Source organism: Schistocerca gregaria, chromosome 3 (genome assembly GCF_023897955.1).
Source record: "Schistocerca gregaria isolate iqSchGreg1 chromosome 3, iqSchGreg1.2, whole genome shotgun sequence".
Lineage (NCBI taxonomy): Eukaryota > Metazoa > Arthropoda > Insecta > Orthoptera > Acrididae > Schistocerca > Schistocerca gregaria.
In genome coordinates, this window is record NC_064922.1 from 767,594,384 (window position 1) to 767,612,753 (window position 18,370).

At 41.4% G+C, this 18,370-nt stretch overlaps 1 protein-coding gene across 4 annotated transcripts in view; it reads left to right on the forward strand.

Moving 5' to 3' along the window:
* LOC126354015 (ATP-dependent translocase ABCB1-like) overlaps positions 1-18,370 on the forward strand; it is a 243,714-nt gene that overhangs the window by 215,392 nt on the left and 9,952 nt on the right. For all 4 annotated transcript variants that reach the window (XM_050003336.1, XM_050003337.1, XM_050003334.1 and 1 more), the window contains 2 exons: positions 9,886-10,045; positions 12,883-13,077. In XM_050003336.1, coding sequence (XP_049859293.1) covers positions 9,886-10,045; positions 12,883-13,077 — 355 coding nt within the window. The remainder of the gene's footprint in view (positions 1-9,885; positions 10,046-12,882; positions 13,078-18,370) is intronic.

The window sequence follows — 18,370 nt, forward strand, 5'->3', positions numbered from 1 at the left end:
TGTCATTGTTCCTGGAACATTGGCAAAAACTGCTTTGTGTTGTACCAGAATATTTTCAAGTTCTGTGCGTTCTGCGTCGCATTTTGCTACACTATTGTCTACCTTGCGTGTAATTGTCTCGAACATATTGTACTCCTGTTCCTCTACCAAGTCATTATTAAGTGTGTTCGTGTATAGTGCGATATAACAATCGTTATCTTGAGAATCAGTAATAATCTCGATCCTGTGCATATTTTGTTCTTCGGAGGATACTGTGTTTTGAAATCTTACGATCACTTCCCTGTTTTCCTTTTGTAGTGTGAGGTATGGCGATTTGAAGTCAATCTTCGCATCGTACTGAACAAGAAAATTTATTCCTAATATCATGTCTGTTGTTAAATTCGGAACTATCCAACAATCACTGTGGAACGTTTCCCCTGCAAAAACAAATGTTAATTGTGTCTGTCTTTTAACTTCAATGCCTTTTCCTGCAAAAGCTCCCTTGACCTTCGTTCTGTTTAAAGGAAATACTGGGTAATCATTATTGCTATTTCATCTGTTAAATGTGTCTTCGTTAATTACGCACATAGGTGAACCTGAATCAATTATCGCTAAAATATTGTGCGACTGTAAATTTATCTCTATTATTGGGTGATATATTGTTTTCTGTAGGATTGGTTTTTCCTGTAACAATGTGTCTCTCACGTCGTCAAATGTAATGGCATTTTCGGTCGTTATGTTTTCTCTGTGTGATTTCATAGTATCGACATTAAGAGATTCATTGCAGGTTTTCTCTAGTCATAATTCTTCCGATATGTGATTTTCAGCTTGGGAGTTTGGTATGTGTTCTATCAACTGTACAGTTCTGCCGTTTTGATTATTAGCAGTGTCTGGTGGATGAAATCTGGTGTCTGGTACATTCATACGGTAACGCAGCTGTTGGGCCCTGTTGTAGTTTCCGTTAAAATTGTCATTGTGGAACGTCCTCGGCGGTCTGTGTTCGTTTTCTTTTCTCCTGTCGTTATAACTGTGACTGTACGGCAGCCCACCTGCACCCCGTAGAAACGTTTGTTTTTGTTCATTTTGCGGTCGACCCGCGTAATGGCCTTCCCCGGTCGCATTATCTGAGCGATGATTCATATGGAAATTTGACCTATTCGGTTGCGTGTTAAGTCTCGGATTCTGTTGCTGTCCTGAATATAAATTTACCGTGTCAGTATAATGTTTTTCATTACTCCTGTTTTCGTTGTCATTTTCGCTGCGAAAGCGTTTACTCGGATTGTTATTACCAAATCGTGTTTGTTCAAAAGTAGCTGAGTTTGTTTGTTTTCCCTTCTGTCGTGAAAAATTTTTGTTAACAAATGCGTAGTCTGCCTGGTGTGCTTCTAATAGTTGTAAGATGTCTCTAAAAGCGGATACATTGTCCTTTTGTTGCCCTGTCAGTAATGACACTTTCAAAGCTCTGGGCAGTTTTGAAATGCAAAGCTGTATTAATGCCGATTGACTGTATGGCTCGTTGAGGTACTGGTTCTGTTCCACCGTGTACTCGAAAAATTGTGTGATTGTTGGAAAGGTAGAATTTTCAAAGTTTGGCAAACTAAGTAGCCGATCTTTGATGCTGTTTTGTGTAGTGTCAGACCAATATGCTGATAAAAATGCTTCCTCAAATGCTTCTACGGAAAAACATTGTCTAGCAATTGGTCGCATTCGTCGTGCTGGTTCTCCTTCAAGAAAACTGACAATAAATTCTAACTTATGTTGTACTGGCCATGATGGTGGAAGTGCTCCCCTGAACTGTTGGATAAAATCCAACGGATGTATTTGCGCCCTGTCGTTTTTAAATGTTTTAAACTTTCTAACTGAAAGAAAATGTTTGTGATCAAAACTGTCATGTCTGTGTGTGTAAGTGTTGTCGTATTGTCTTGAATATGGATTCGGGTGTCTTTCTTCCTGGGTAAAATCTCTTACTCTCTGAAGTCTACCAACATTATATGTATTATGGATCTGAGGCATTTCGTAACGGTGTGTGTTCTGTTGAAAATGATTATGTGCGGCGGTTTCTTGTGCGTCCGCTATCTCTTGCTGTAGAGAATTTATTTGCTGATGCAATGAATCATTACGCGATTTTAGATCTGTGATAGTTTGTTGTATATTTGTCAATGGCGTGTTATTACTATTAGAGTTCTGTTGCACTGGGACTGGTGCAGTGTCGTCTGATCTCTCGTCATTGTTAGTATCTAAAAGATCTATTCTTGTAGTGAGTTCATTGATCTTTTCTGTCAGTTCGTTTCGTAATTTACGGTTGCTTTTGGTGACTTTCTTAAAATCTGCCTTTAAATTTTCTGTGTCATGGTTAATTTCTATGTGTTCTATTTTGTCAGTTAGTGTCTGAACGTCCTCTGTTAATTTATCTTTAACATTCTGGATTTCAGTGTCTGTAGAAGTTTTCACATCGATTGTCTGTGTTTGGATTTCTGTAAGCCTGTCTTGTATTTGATTATTTGTTTCTTTGACCGTTTCGATTTATTCCGAGATCGACTGTATGTGATTGTCTACATATGTTTTGCCCTGGGCAAACACTTTTTTTTTGTCGTCCTGACGCTGTTTAGTGATTGTTTGTAGTAATTCTTTTCGTTCTTTATCCTGCGATCGCACCAGTTTACGGTGACGTATCAAACAGTTTTCTGTGTGATTGTTAAAACGTTCATCAATCTGAGCGTTTTGTTTAGCAAAGTTTTCTGTCATTGTTTCCCGTATACTAACTGCAAATGTTGCTTGGTTATCGGATATTTCTTGAATTTTGTCGCGTAATTCTTGTGTTGATTGTGAACATTTTTCAGCGACTGTTTGAATTTCTACTTTGATTTCGTGTTTTAGATTTTGGTACATGTTGTCTAATTTCTGATCTGTGTGTGCGTGTTCTGCCTTAATTTCGTTTTTTAGATCTTGTGACCTTTTTTCTAATTCTTGTGACCCTCTGTTAAAGTTTTGATTCATGTCTTGTCTCATTTGTAGCAAAAATGCCATTATTGGATCCGTTTCGGATTGACTTCTGTGTGTATTTGTATTCGTTGTTAAAGGCTGTAGATCTGTGTTCATTTGAACATCCTCAGATGATTGTGACTGCGTCACGTTTTCCGTAATTTCGGAATTTTGGTCATGAGAACTGTTGGATCTGCTACGCAGGTTGTGTAGCTGTGTACCGTTTGAATCTAAATCAGTGCTTAATGGAGTCTCTCTGTCTGACTGCATTGTAGTGGTTTCGTTACTGAAACTGTTATGTCTACTATGCGGAATTTGTGACTGTGTACCGTCTGTTGCATTTAATGCCAAATTATTTTGCACTACCGTTTCATTGTCTGTGGGCATTTCTGAAGTTACTTGTTCGTTAAACGCTTCCATATTGTTACAGTTCTTAAATGTCTGTTCACCTAACGTTTCAGAATCAGGGTTTTCACACGTATTATTACTGCCTATTCCAGAAAAGAATCTCTCGTCAGTATTTTGTACAGTTTTATCAGTTTGAGAACGAGTAATTATTCTGCGGGACATTGTCTATAATCATCACACGCAACAAAAAGTTTTATCAGTTTGAGAACGAGTAATTATTCTGCGGGACATTGTCTATAATCATCACACGCAACAAAATATATCACTGTTCAAAGCGGATTCAACACTGAACAAACACTTTTCAACGCCGAATCAATAAAGCAAACAGAATTGCCGATGACCTGTGAATAAAAGTTATACACTTTAGTATATGCGTTGCGCCACTTAACAGTAACTTATTCACACTATTATCAAAGTCAGTATATTCATATCCACAGTAGATTCACTAAAATGTCGTACTGAATGGATATCGCCAAGTGAAACCTTCCCGTCTAATATTGGATGAACGTTTGCTTGCTGACTGAACGCTGCGTCTCTTAAAATCTTTTAACTGCTGCTCTGTCAAGACTACCTGCTGATTATTACGACGAAACATAAAATGTGTTGTCGCCGTGGCCCTCAGTCGTTACCTGAAATTATTAAGACTGATTCTTACCTTTAATTATTTATACTGGATCGCCATCTGACTGCTACAGCAAACTGTGGAATGAATATACTTACTTCTCTTTAACATAATTATAAGCTGCTGGTGGAGTTTCATAATACTTTGTGACTGGAATTCTTTAAGTTGAAGTTAATTTAGATTTGATAAAAGCTGAAGCTCAGTTTAGACTTTTCTTTTAAGATAACAATAAATTCCGTAAAGCATTTACGTGAATGATTTTGGGATAGAAAATTCTTAATGCATTTAATCTGGTAGAAGTTAACTATATTCTGAGAACGATCTTGACAAACAATTACAAGGGGTATAGTTCTTTACAAAAATTCTTAAAAAGTAGCGTTGCGCTACATACCTAATTTTCCATCAAAATTACATAACTATATTCTGAGAACGATCTTGACAAACAATTACAAGGGGCATAGTTCTTTACAAAAATTCTTAAAAACTAGCATTGCGCTACATATAGCGAGTGGCTGGCGAGCACACCGCTTCTTTCAAAGTGTTAATTCATACCTCGCTTACAGCGACCTCCTCTCATGTCTCGCTAGCTACGACTGCCTCGTCTCACATCTTACTCGCAACTGCTCGCTTCCAACGCTCAATGCTACAAAAGTGCGGTCTCGCCGCCAACAATGGTTTTTGGTGCAGACAATCCCTGCTACCATTACAGATGTATTACTGCGCGCTGTTTCCCGCTCTTTCTCAAAATGTATCTATGCGCGGTTTCCCGCTCTTTCTCAATAATACACAATGCAATTTAATTAACAAAACAATTTAAATAAGAAACAGTTCAGATAATTACATGCTAAAACAGTTTAAATACGCCTATTACATAATTACACTGAGAAGATCGTATTATGTCTTGTGTAAGAAACTATCGCACAATCTGCTGAACAGCTCATACATCCAAACAGCTGACAAGAATAATATATAGAAAAATGGGAAAGGTTACTGAGCATCAGTTATATGACGATCAGTTTGGCTTTAGGAAAGGCAAAAGCGCCTGAGAGGCAGTTCTGACACTGCGGTTGATAATGGAGCAAGAGTGAAGAAAAATCTAGACACGCTCGTAGCATTCGTCGACTCAGAAAAAGCGTTCGATGTTATAAAATGCTGCAAGATGTTTGGAACTCTGACATAAGTTGAAGGAAGCTGCAAGGAATAATGGGTAATATGCAATATGTACAAGAACCTAGAGGGGGCAACAGTATTAGAAGACTAAGGACGAAGTGCTCGCATTAAAAAGGGTGTGCGATAGGGATGCAGTCTTTCGCCCCTACTATTCAATCTATGCACAGAAGAAACATCGACAAAAATAGAAAAAAGGTTCAAGAGTAGGATTAAAATTCAGGGTGAAAGAATATCAGTGATAAGATTCGTTGATGATATTGCTATCCTCAGTGAATGTGAAGTAGAATTACAGAATCTGTTTGATGGAATGACCAGTCCAATGAGTGCAGAATATGGATTGTGAGTAAATAGAAGAAAGATGAAAGTCATTACAAGTAGCAGAAGCGAGAACAGCGAGAAACTTAACATTAGAACTGGGGCTCATGAAGTAGACGAAGTTAAGGAAATCTGGTACTTCGAAATAAAATAACCCCTGATGGAGGAAGGAAGGAAAACGTAAAAAGCACCTTAGCACAGACAAAGAGGCCATTCCTGGCGAAGAAAAGTCTACTGCTATCAAAAATTAGCCTTAATTTGAGGAAGACATTTCTGAGAACGTATATTTGGAGCACAGCATTGTGTGGAAGAGAAGACAATCGAAGCGTATGATTTGTGGTACTATAGAAGAATGCAACAATGTTGAAAATCAGGTGCACTCATAAGATAAGGAGTGCCAATTATTTCCGCTGAATCGGCCAAAGAAGGAACATATGGAAAACACTGACAATAACGAGGGACCGGACGATAGGATATGTTCAAGGTCTCAGGGAATAACCTCCATGGCATTAGAGGGAACTGCAGAAGGTAGAAACTTTAGGGGAAGAGAGAGACCTGAACATTCCAACAAATAATTGAGGAAATAGGCTCAGGTGCTACTGTGAGATGAAGAGGTTAGCGCAGAAGAGAAGTTCGTGCCGAGCCGCACCAAACCAGTCACAAGACTGATGAATCAAAGCAAAAGGAAGGTCAACAAGCAAGTGTCGAAATTCGATAGCACGATTGTGGCCTATCGAGACTGTTGTTAATCGTTTCCCCATATCCCTACTCACGTTGTTCGAGATCTCACGAAATTGGAAATGACAGGTTCAGGTAGGCCATACTGAACGATATGCACGATCTCAGTAGCCCCACGCGACTAGCGCCTGAGAGAAGACTTGTTGTTGGTTCGGCTGAGTCAGGAAATGGGCTTGTCTGGACCAAGACTCGCAGCTCGGTGACCATTGTTGCAGCTTCCCTTGACGTGTTTGCGGACAGTTTTGCGCCCATCGACAATATTGGTCACAGGGCTGGCAGCGCGCCGCCTTTGAAACGAGTCTCGGTTCTGAGACGTCACAATAGACTTATCCACCGGCATAGGCTCAGAGGAGTACAGGCTGTGTTAGGCCTGGCTTGATGGTATGGGGTGCCTCTGGGCATACATCCTGATAGCCTCTCATTCGCATGGTCAATGATTTTGACAGCAGCCGTTTCTTTTCTGGTGCTAAGGTCCGTGGCTACAACGTATCTTAGAGATTACTGCGTCATCATTTTTCAAATAGCACAAGGCTGCACTGTTCTCGTGCTGTTCTGACCCACTGAGAGGTAAAAAGCGTTCGATTGCTGCCATAATCGGCAAGTCCTCTCTCATCTATTAAAAGTACTTGGTAATGTGTGCCAAGGGACTAGAACGCCACCACTCGCCATCCGTTGTGAATGATGAACTCAGGCACAGAGGTGAAACAGCATGGCATCATCCAAGCTCAGTTCGACTCGATAGTCAGCCAGATTAGAGGCATTGTTGCTGCAAGAAGTAGCATCTCTGTGTACTAGTTTTCGCACTTTGTATACCCCCAAATCACTTACAAAGATAATTATGTATTCTACTCACTACACTGTACTTTCACAATAAGGAAAATTATGAAGTATTCTCCCTGATTTTGTGAATTTTGATGGCCAGCAATGTGTTTAGGCGCGAACTGTTATATTAAAAAAAATACGTAGGGGCTTCAGAAAGTAAGTTACCCATGTCACACACATTAAGACCATTGGGTATCAGGAGAGGCGCCCCGTCAGAAGAGAGTATGAGTACATGTTCCGAGTTTCTTTCAGACGCAATTCTACTGCGTCGATTAACAGGTGAATCACAGTGTGGGAGCTTAATGGTGCGTCAAATGGAGAAGTACTCCTACGCTCAAGAACGCAGAACAGTACTGATTCTTGTGGGAAAAACGTTTAACCTACACACATACTGACTGTAGAATTCTGGCACTATTGGACCAAATACTATGTAACTTCCAGCCGTAGTGAAAGGGTGCCAGCGATTTGACCAAAGCTGCACAGAAGTGGATGATGCTGATCGGGAAGACGAGATCTTGCACGAAGCAATTTCCATCTTTTCGTCAAGCTGGAAGAATATCAGGAGGAAAGACATTTTACAACAACGAGGACGTTTACATATCGGTTCTCGAAAAGCTTTGCGACCAAGGGGCAAATTTCTATCGCCGACGAACTGAATGACTGGCAGAATCATCCGACCGTTATTTGCAGGGACTTGGTGACTCCATTGAAAAATAGTATCATATATCCGTGTTACCACTCCTGACCAACAATAATAGAGAGGAACTTGTTTTTTGAATCCCTCTCGTACATCGTAACCAGTACAAGTATGTTTCATGCTCTTAGTCAAGCAATTCAATACGCAAATTTTCAACGATCCATTGCCCAACGAGGTCTCTCTTTAGTCACCGAAAAAAGTATTTTAGCCAGTTCAGTAGCTTTGGAGATATGGCGTGATACGTTTTAAACTTTATCTCAGACGGGTTCATTCATCCGTTTCAGGAAAATTCATTTAAAACTGACCCTAACCAAAATTAAGAACAAATTTCTGACATTGTTAGAAACACTATATACCGTGCGTGAATTTCTGTTTTTGTGTGAGACAGAGACTTTAAAGCGATTTGCTATCGTCGTGAGGGCGGAGCACTATAGAGGCTACCTGCGAACAGAACTTGTCACGAGAATATTGAAATTTTGAATTTTAAATATCAGATCCCAAGCAATTTAATATATAAGCCTCTGAAGGAGCTCGAATTTCTTATTTTCCTCCTCATGGTCCTTTATCTGGGAGGACGATGCTATTGTTGCTTGGTTTTCCTTTATACGTGCTCTCTCGAAATGTTAATGGTAAACCTGTAAACCTGTCCGTCGCGCTCTTCTTTCTTTTACCACAGGAGTTTGATAGTATCTACTTAACGCTACAGAGCTTACCAAACGAAACAGTGACGAAACGCGCCGCTCTTCTTTGGTTTACTTCTGCTTCCTCTTTTAATTAGACTGACGAAAAGAACTCAGCAATTGGCCGAACAACGGTTCTTAGGCTGTCTCTCTAGTGGCTGAATTACATTTCCTTAGGGTTCTTCCAAGAATCTCATTCTAGACAATCCATTTCTTGGGACTAATTTTATGTGGTTATCCACTGTATACCGTTACAGATGAACAGTCCTACGCATTTTCCGGTTGTTATTGTTGGTAGTGGTTGAGTTTCTGCTTATTTACACACAATACATTCAATCTGTTTATACTGATTGCTAAATTACAGACCCAGCAAGTCATTTTAATGATTTAACACCTCCGTGTACCAGTTTCACGAACAATTCATCACTTTTTATGACTAGTTCGCCAATCTTGAAACTTAGGTTATCTCCATTTGCTGACTCAGTTCTCATCATGAAGTACTCAATCAAATAGTGTACCAAAATAGGTTCCAGATTTTCTGATGCCATATTTTGCCAAGCAGACCTTTACAGGTTGGTCAGAAACAGTCTGAAAAGCTTTTAAGGGTGCAGAAGGGTAGGTTGTGCCGAGAAATAACTGTTAAGAAAAAAATTCGATATGTTACGCCGTTTCCGAGTTAATTAACATTCTTGTTAGCCAGGCAGGTAGCTGCGCACGCGATTTTAAGCAGCCTGCCAGAGACAACGTCGCCAGATACGTTCTTCGTTTGGTTTCCTCCAACCGAACAAACTAAGCCTTTACTCACCTAGCTTAAATTTATCACTTGCATGAAAGTCAAATTTTAACTGGTGATGAGCATTCGAACAAGTGGCAACTCACGGACTCACAGATGTCTGTCTGTGCATTATTGCAACTCAGCGCTTGCAAAGCTTGAACTGCGCACTTTACGACCTGTTTGGCTCACGTCAATACTAATTAAATCGGAACCGGTGCGATGTATAGAATGTTTTTCTCAGCGGTTATTTCTCAGCACAATCTACCCTGCAACACCCTTACAAGTTTTGTAAATTGTTTCCGACCAACCCGTGTAGTGATTCAATTGTACTCATCTCCTGTTTCAAGTGTAACCAGCGGCTTCGCAATAGTAGCACTAAGTATCTATGAGCATACGACTTGCTGGCATAATTGTAATTCAAGTGAAACCTGTATCATAATATCTGTATCAGTTTCTCAGATTAGCATTCACACAAATCAAACAAAAAATAAATAAATTATAAACAAATAAAAAACGTGGCGGGGGAACTTGACAATATGTATGGATGATTCCAACGAGTCCTGGCCTTTGATTTACGTAAGTACAGATTTTGCTACGAACCAAACATTGAGATGTCTAGCACACCACTGTACGCTCTATTAAAGATCATAATCACTATTCACGGATAATTATAACCTATCTCCCTTTCGTTTTCCAGAGTTGTGGAATCATTAATCCTTGGTTCTATGATGATTGCCGGTGCGCTGTCATTCGCACCCAACTTCAGGAAAGGACTCACAGCTGCGTCTAAAATCGTGTACTTGGTGAACCGACAGCCGAAGATCGCAGATCCGGACGGAGCGTCGGACGATGGATGGGTAAGCTGGAATACATATGACACCATCTGGAAGTTCACAAGCCTTGCCTACGTTGTAAGTTGATTTCTTTTTGTGAAGGGGTTGAAAAAATTCACCCAACTAGTTGCAAAACAACGGTTTATTAGCCCTTGACCTAGGTTTCGATATTTCTAAAAATATGTTCTTCAGGAGGAGTGGGCCTTGTTACATCACATGATGAAGATATTTTTAGAAATATCGAAATCTAGGTCAGGGGCTAATAAGCAGTTGTTTTGTAACTAGTTGTCAGATTTACACAGTTTCTGTTTCGCAGCCATGTTTAAGACTTTTTTCCTTTTTTTAACACAAACCTTCTTATGTTTCACATAACCCTACCAGCAGTGAAACCTACGATAGAATGATGTTCTCTTAACACGAGTAGAATAAATTACGTGTCAAATGAAAAGAACTGCAAGTGTTTTCTGTGAAAATGTTGTACAGAATTTTTTTTCTGTGATTTCACAGTGAGGCCACACACGAAAACAGTTCTTATTATTGCTCATCCTGAGTCCAGCACCACATGTCTGGCTTCTTTATTTGATATGATGGAATGTCTCACTGTATCACACAAGCACACCTTCTAGGTATTCCTTTCACAGGTATATGTGCGGCTTCCTTTACCTGTCTACCTTGTGGAACGTAAGGTTTGTAACAGCTGATACGCAGTTGGCGAACTCATTGTGGCCCTTGAAGCGTTACAATGACAGCTACTCTAAACTCCTTCGATGTCATTCTGTCTTCTGCAGTAACTATGCTGAAGATTTTTTTTCCCATTGTTCACATCCACACCACATTGTGTGGTGCCAGCACATCACTTTCATTGTCACTGTTGAAGGCTACTGACGTTTGAGCACTTGCAGACTCATACCATGGCTTATACAGCATGTCATTGGTCAGATCTTCAACACGTAGATTCCATAATTCTGTGGCTCAGAAGAGATGACTCGACCCTTACTTGCCATTGGCTACAGACTGAAAACACTTCGTTATCTTGTTCAACACTGAAGATCGCTCGGTGCAATGGCTTCCGCCACACAAAATGTAATTTTAAAGGCACACCAACCCTTAACACCAACAAAAGTTAAAGTTCTCTGAATTGTACAGTCATAAAATAAGAAACAAGTTAAAGATAGCGGAGCACGAGAAAAGTACGAGCTACAGCGCTAATCTCAAATCCAGGAAAAACGAGAAATTTGTGCTGTTCTGAAGTTGGCCACTAGACATCAGTAGCTACTAGTAAACGTCAAGTGTCATGGAAATAAGGGGAGCTACGATTTTGTTCACCGTTTGGTTCACTTAACAGTCATTGTCTGAGAAAACCACACCCGTAACAGATAAAGAAAGATTTTTTTGTCAGAAAAATGCCATCTACTCGCCTGTTATCAGAGCATTATAACTCACATTTTGTAAAGAACAGAGCAAGTGAGCTTTAACGAATGTAGAATAAACTCCAACATTTGCCAGGAACATGCAAAAGTCTCAGGTAAAATGTGCTACAATCGCTTTCAGGATATTTTTCGTTGGCTGACATGGTGTAAAAAAAAAAAAAAAAAAAGTTTGTGATGCATGTTGCGCAAACGAGTGGACTCTTTCTTAGACCGTAGCTGGGTAGTAACTCTACATTTGAGGTGTAAACTGGCCAATACATAAGAAGACCCGTCCAAGGCCTAATGAGTCTATTGTTCAGTTTACGCGCTAGGTTTATCCTACTACTCAGCTCTGTTCAGGTCGATTGTCTTCCAAGTTTAAGGACTGATCCTACCGGCAGTGAAATTCAATATTTATCAGACGTAATTAAAGAGGCACCGCAGTCTGTGATAGTTTACTATAAATTGATACATCTAGACCGTAGTACGAAGTAAGAGTTAGATAGCCAGTTTCCGTTGTCAAATAAACATTTTCAGATCAACGAAAAGTAAAGGAAACTCAAAAAGTTGAAAGTTGAAAAGATAACAAATCAGTTTTTCTTAAATATTTCAAAATAAGGAAAACATAATGTATCCCTGATGCAACTGGTATCACGAAGCAGATTGTGAGACGTAGTCAATAAGCATGCATTGCAAATAGAAAACGTTAAGGCGTTCAAAACGGGGCCAATGCACTGCTGGGATGGTAGACAGCTGCCACTAGACCAACTGCTGTGCGCCTCTTTGCGCCACCAGTAACAGCTTACAAACGCGACAAACAGAGCACGCAACTACAACGTAAGTATAAGAGAAGAAAGTACAGCTGACAGTGTTTAAAAACTATTTGTTATATTTTGTGTTTTCATTAATGTGAATTCCTTTAATGATAACCGTTTCCCCTCATTTTCCGTAAATCTACAGATCGTTTTTCAATAAGTGGAATCAGGCATATAATTATTTATATGTTGTGATAAAGTCAAATGAATTTATAGTGAAAAATATTTAGTTCCTTTACAAAAATGTACTGAGCGAGGTGATGCAGTGGTAAGGCGCTGGTCTCATATTCTTGAAGATGGTGGTTCCAACTACCATCCGGACATCCAGGTTTAGGTTTACCGTGATTTCCTTATATCGCTTTAGGCAAATGCCAGAATGGTTTCTTTAAAAGTGCACAGACAGTTTCCTTCCTCAGCCCGAGCTTGTACTTCTTCCCTATTTACTCCTTCATCGGAAGTACGTTAAATCGTAATCTTCCTCGCTTCCAATCGATAACAAGCATCTCCAAAACGTTTTTATAACAAGCATACCTATGCCAAACGTGCTTCTCGAATGTACGAGAGACTCAAAGTGAATGTAAGGAACAGGTTTACTCGAATACAGTACTGTTTACTTTTTGTTCTATACTTGCTACAGACAGCTACAGGCCACGTATCGTACTCGGACGTGAAATTCTGCTACCCGACCCGACCAGGGACGTTGGTGCTGAAGGGGCTGGACCTCGTTGTGAGGCCTGGCCAGACGGTGGCGCTGGTGGGGCCCTCTGGCTGCGGCAAATCCACGTGCATTCAGCTGCTGGAGAGGTTCTACGATCCCGCCTCCGGGACAGTGGTGAGTACAGACAGGCAGCCAAAGTCCAACGACGTTCTGCGCAAGCAGCTGGAGTTCATTGACGGGAAGGCGGCAGCTATGACTTTTCGCGATAGATACGAATTTAGGTGATACCAAACTCTCAGAGTGGGGTGGTTGTTTGCCTATATGACGCCTAATGAACAAAATACGAGTATACGGTATATAAGACAAGCTTTTTGTTTGTCCTTGCACTCCTCTACTAGAATCTCAAGAATCTTTCACCAGCTCATGTTTTTTACCCATCTTCTCCCCCAAATTAAACACCTTCTCATACCCTATACATCTCGTGAACTCGACTTCTACAACTGTATTGTTTCCCTCTTATCACAAGTCTAGGTGTGCTGCCGCGCCTGTACCAACACGTCTCACCCGCTCTACACACTCTCTGTATCCTCTCCCAGGGCAATTTTAAGAGATTCCCATTACCTTGCAAGGAAACCCGCTCTGACATCTCCCCCCACCCCCGAACCCCAACACGTTTAATCTGCTCCTCCCTTTCCCTTTCCGATTTCAGAGTTCACTTGGCCCGGCTCCCATTCTACGAGGGCTGATCAACAAAGAGTGAGACTGATTTTTTTCCTGCAGTTTCCGTGGTAGTATCCTATCTGTACCATGAATATTTCAAAAGAGCTGGTTTTCATGTGTAATGTCCATAGGTGGCAGCACTCTCGTGTCGGTAGGTTGACAGTAATTCTCTTCTTTGTAGATATTCTTTGCATTTCGCATACCAAGCAATGGCGATGAAGCAAGTCGAGCAGTGCGACGCAAAAAAAAAAAAAAAATCTATGTTCGTTTAAACCACATAGCAGCTGAAACTTACAGCGTTTAGGTGGCCGAGCGGTTCTAGGAGCTACAGTCTGGAACCGCGAGATCGCTACGGTCGCAGGTTCAAATCCTGCCTTGGGCATGGATGTGTGTGATGTCCTTAGGTTAGTTAGGTTTAAGTAGTTCTAAGTTCTAGGGGACTGATTACCTCAGAAGTTAAGTCCCATAGTTCTCAGAGCCATTTGAATCATTTTGAACAGTGTGTAGGTGGCTCAAGGATTTCAAAGAAAGCCGATTTCTCTGTGTTAAAGAGTGGTGGTCCTTATGTTTCGGCTCCTGGTGTGGCTAAAATCAACTTCAACACAGCTGCTGTTACTGTATTTGAGGATCGCCGGATAATCTTACGTAACCTCAGTCGAGTTTGAGAATTTCATATGGAAGTTTCTTTATGATTATGCATGATCATCTCCGTACAACAAGTTTTTGTGTCATTGGGTGTCATGTCTGTTGACTCCCGAACAAAAGGCTGTGCGAATAGAGGCAAGCTGTGAGGAGATGCGCCCCTTTGCTGATGGAGGGGGTGAGTTTCTGGAATCGTTTATCACCCGTGATGAGTCATGGCTGCATCATTACGACACTGAAGGAAGACGATCCAGCACAGCGTGGAAATCGCCAGCTTCTCAAACACCAAATAAGGCGAAAGTTATCCATCTGCAGGGAAAGTGATTTTTTGATTGTCTTGGGATGATTTACCAGCAGGCACTTCCCCTCATACTACTGTTACCGCGCCATAGTACAGGTCCGTATTGGCTAAACTGAGGAAGCGAAGCAAATTGCAAGGAAAGGACCAGAAGTTCCTAGGACTGAGTTGCGAATTCATCATGACAATAGGCGCGACCTCAGGTCTCATATCGAGTCCTGCAGTTTCCCGCATCCGCCTTAAAGCCCCGATGTTACACCCTGTAATTCCTCCCCCCCCCCTCCCCCCATCAATACTAAAGGCAAAGCTTTGGGGCATTCGATCTGGGAGCTCTGAAGCAGTTTTCGAGAAAAATGAATCGATTCTCAAGGACCTGAAAATAATGGCCTACATAGTGTGTTCGAGGACTCACACAGACGCTATAAAATGTGCATTCGACTGCGAAAGGTGTATTTTGAAAAAATCAAGTAAACACTGAAATGGAAGAATAAGTATCGCCGGCCCGAGTGGACGAGCAGTTCTAGGCGCTACAGTCCGGAACCGCGCGACCGCTACGGTCGCAGGTTCGAATCCTGCCTCGGGTATGTATGTGTGTGATGTCCTTAGGTTGGTTAGGTTTAAGTAGTTCTAAGTTCTAGGGGACTGATGACCTTAGATGTTAAGTCCCATATGTGCTCAGAGCCATTTGAACCATTTTGAATAAGTCTCTGAAAAAAATTAGTCTCGATCTTTGTTGATTAACCCTCGTAGCTATCTGTAACTTGACCCTATGTTTTCTTATCAGTCATCCTGCCACGTTACACGCATCATTACAACCACCAGAACCAAGCATCTCCTTAAGCATCGTAACTACCCCAAAGGACCAGTGCACCTTCGCTCTCCCCATAACTCATACTAAATGAAAGTCTCTCCCATTAAGTGGTACTGAAGTGTTTGTTTAAGCAGTGCAGTGTTCATTTAAACTTTCTTGCACTTTCTCTCACAATGATTTCCTAGCGTTCTTTCAAAAATGATCTATGAGAAGTATTTTTTAATATCAATTGTATATAGTTAGTTTAGTCTTTTCACATTTTTATTTCTTCTCTGTAGCTTTTAAACTACACTCCAAGACAAAAAAAGGGACGGAACATGAAGGGATATCTGAATGGGACGCAAATCAGCAGATGTGATGTAAATGTACAGAAAAATTAATGATCACTATTTCACAGAAAATGAATGATTTATTCAAGACGAAGAGCTTCACAAGCTCAGCAAGTCAGTAACCACTTCTAGTCATTATGCAAGCTCTTATTCGACTTGGCACTGATTGATAAGAGTTTTTGGATGTTCTCCTGAGGGATAGCGTGCCAAATTCTGTCCAATGTGCGTCAAAATCCCAAGGTGGTTGGAGGGCCCTGCCCACAATGCTCCAAATGTCCCCAATTTGCGACAGATTCAGCGACCTTGCTCGCCAGGATATGGTTGGGCATGCAGTAAAAACACTCGCCGTGTGCATGCGGTCATTATCTTGCTGAAATGTAAGCCTAGCATGGCTTGCCATAAAGGACTACAAAAGAGGGCTTGCCGTAAGCAAGCAACGGATGGTAAGCAAAGGGGTTCTGCTATGAGAAGAAATGGCACCCCAGAGCATCACTCATGGTCGCCGGGCTGTGTGGCGGCCGACAGTCAGGTTGGTGTCTCACCGCTGTCTGGGGCGTCCCCCGACACGCCTTCGGCCTGTAATCTCATCAACGGGGTAAAATTGTCTCCAGTGATTAGTTTGGCTTAGAAATGAGCCCAAATGACCAGCGAAGACAAGGCTGGAGACGCCCTGGACAGCTGAGACCCGACAACGGGAGTGATGGTCTGGGGTGCCACTTCATTTCTTAGCAGGACCCCTTTGGTTCTCATTTGCGGCACGTCGACCATATTCTATGCTCAGTTTTGTTTCCCTTCAAGGAAACCCCTCATGGGCTTCCATTTCCGCAAGGTAATGCCCGCCCGCACTCGGCGAGGATTTCTATTGCTTATCTTCGCGCTAGCCAAACCACACCTTGGCCAGCGAGGTCGCTGGATGTGTCTCTAACTGAGAATGTTTGGTGCGTTATGGGCAGGGCCTTCCAACCAGGTCTATATTTGACGCTCTAACGCGCCCATTAGACAGAATTTGGCACGATATCCCAAAGGAGGACATCCAACAACTCTCTCAATTAATGATTGCATAAGGGGCAGAGATGGACCAAAGCGTTATTGCCTTGCTCAGTTTGTGAAGCTCTCTCTTTTTTAAAAAAGTTCTTTATTACAATAATAATAATAATTATACAAACTTAACCCACTTCCTTAAATGATTAGTGGGTCCTAATTTTATCCATACATTAATTGCAACTAGATACAGATTTAATAAACTTGTGAGCTACAACTGTAACTAAATAACAATGGGCAACTAAAATTATTAATTTTAAATGTATGTTACCTACGCTTAACTGGACTCCATTGCCTACAGCTTCACAGTTGTGTGGGTAGTTTATAAACCTACTTTTAGAGCCTTGCTCATCGAGCAAATCCCGATGGGCGTTCCCCTGACACTGGGCAGGCCAAGAATGTTATTTGCTGCAGGTTCCTAAATAGCTAATTTCCTATTCTAAGTCCTACTAACTAGTTCTAACCTAAGTCAAGTCCGGTGCTTTGTCTTGTATCGGTAATGTTGTACCCCACTCCCCCAAATCCTGTGCGCGGCGGATTCCAGACTATGAGGAAAGTCGGCCTGTCCACGCACAGGCGGTATGGGAATAGGGCGCAAAATTCAGTTTTTGGTGTGTTTCAAATTGTTAAATTAGTTTATGTCCCTCAGGTATCCTTTTAACACTTTTCGTGATACCTCACCTGCCAATAGGTTAAGAGTTTGAAAAGTGTCTTCTTGTCTTGTAGGTGGTGTGTGTCATGGTAAGGTATTTGGTCACGTAATGTGGATGTTACATCATTGAAAAGGGGGCACTCGTAGACCACATGATCGGGAGTACCTCCTGATTCACTATATTCACATGCGGGTGTTGCCCTTTTCCCGAACCGACATAAATATGTCGGGTATGGCTCATGACCAGTGAGAAAACAGATCAGTCCCCGAGTATGTTCAAAGTATCTCATGTCCAGACGTTCCCTGACGCTAGGAATAAATTCAAAAGTACTACGCCCTGTTCCTCAGCTTCCCATAATTCTTGCCACAGTTGCTCACCTCTTTGCCTTGTCTCGCCCTTATCCTCAACCCCAATGCCTAATATCTCTTGTCTTCGCGGTATTCCCTTTCTTAACCTAGAACCACGCAGCCTGTTCTCGAGTTTTGAAGCTCTCTCTCTTGAATAAATCATACAGTTTCTCTGAACTTGTACGCATTTATTTTTCTCACATATAGCGATTTAAATCCCATTCGGATAATTCATTCGCGGTACGTCCGTATTTGTCTTCTTTTTTTTTCCTTAGAGTGTATTTTGGCTGAAGAGCAGAGTATCGCTCCGCTGTTAGCTCAACCTAGCTTCCATGGGATAAGAGAAAATAATAACAACAAAGACAAAATTGCGAATTTCACTCTTAACGTAATTTCGGTCGTACCTCAAGGGAGTTTTATAGGATCATTGTTTTTCACAGTACATATGAATCGACAAGTGGATTTGTGCAGGGAGACAAAACAACAGTGATCTTAGACCACTGTTGCCCCACCAAAACTGAGTTTTTGTGCAGAAAAAGTGGATAACGTAGGAAGATCCGTGAGTCAGTTCGCAAATAAGGCTGTTGTATGCGGAGAAGCTACAATACTGAAATATTGTGGGGAAA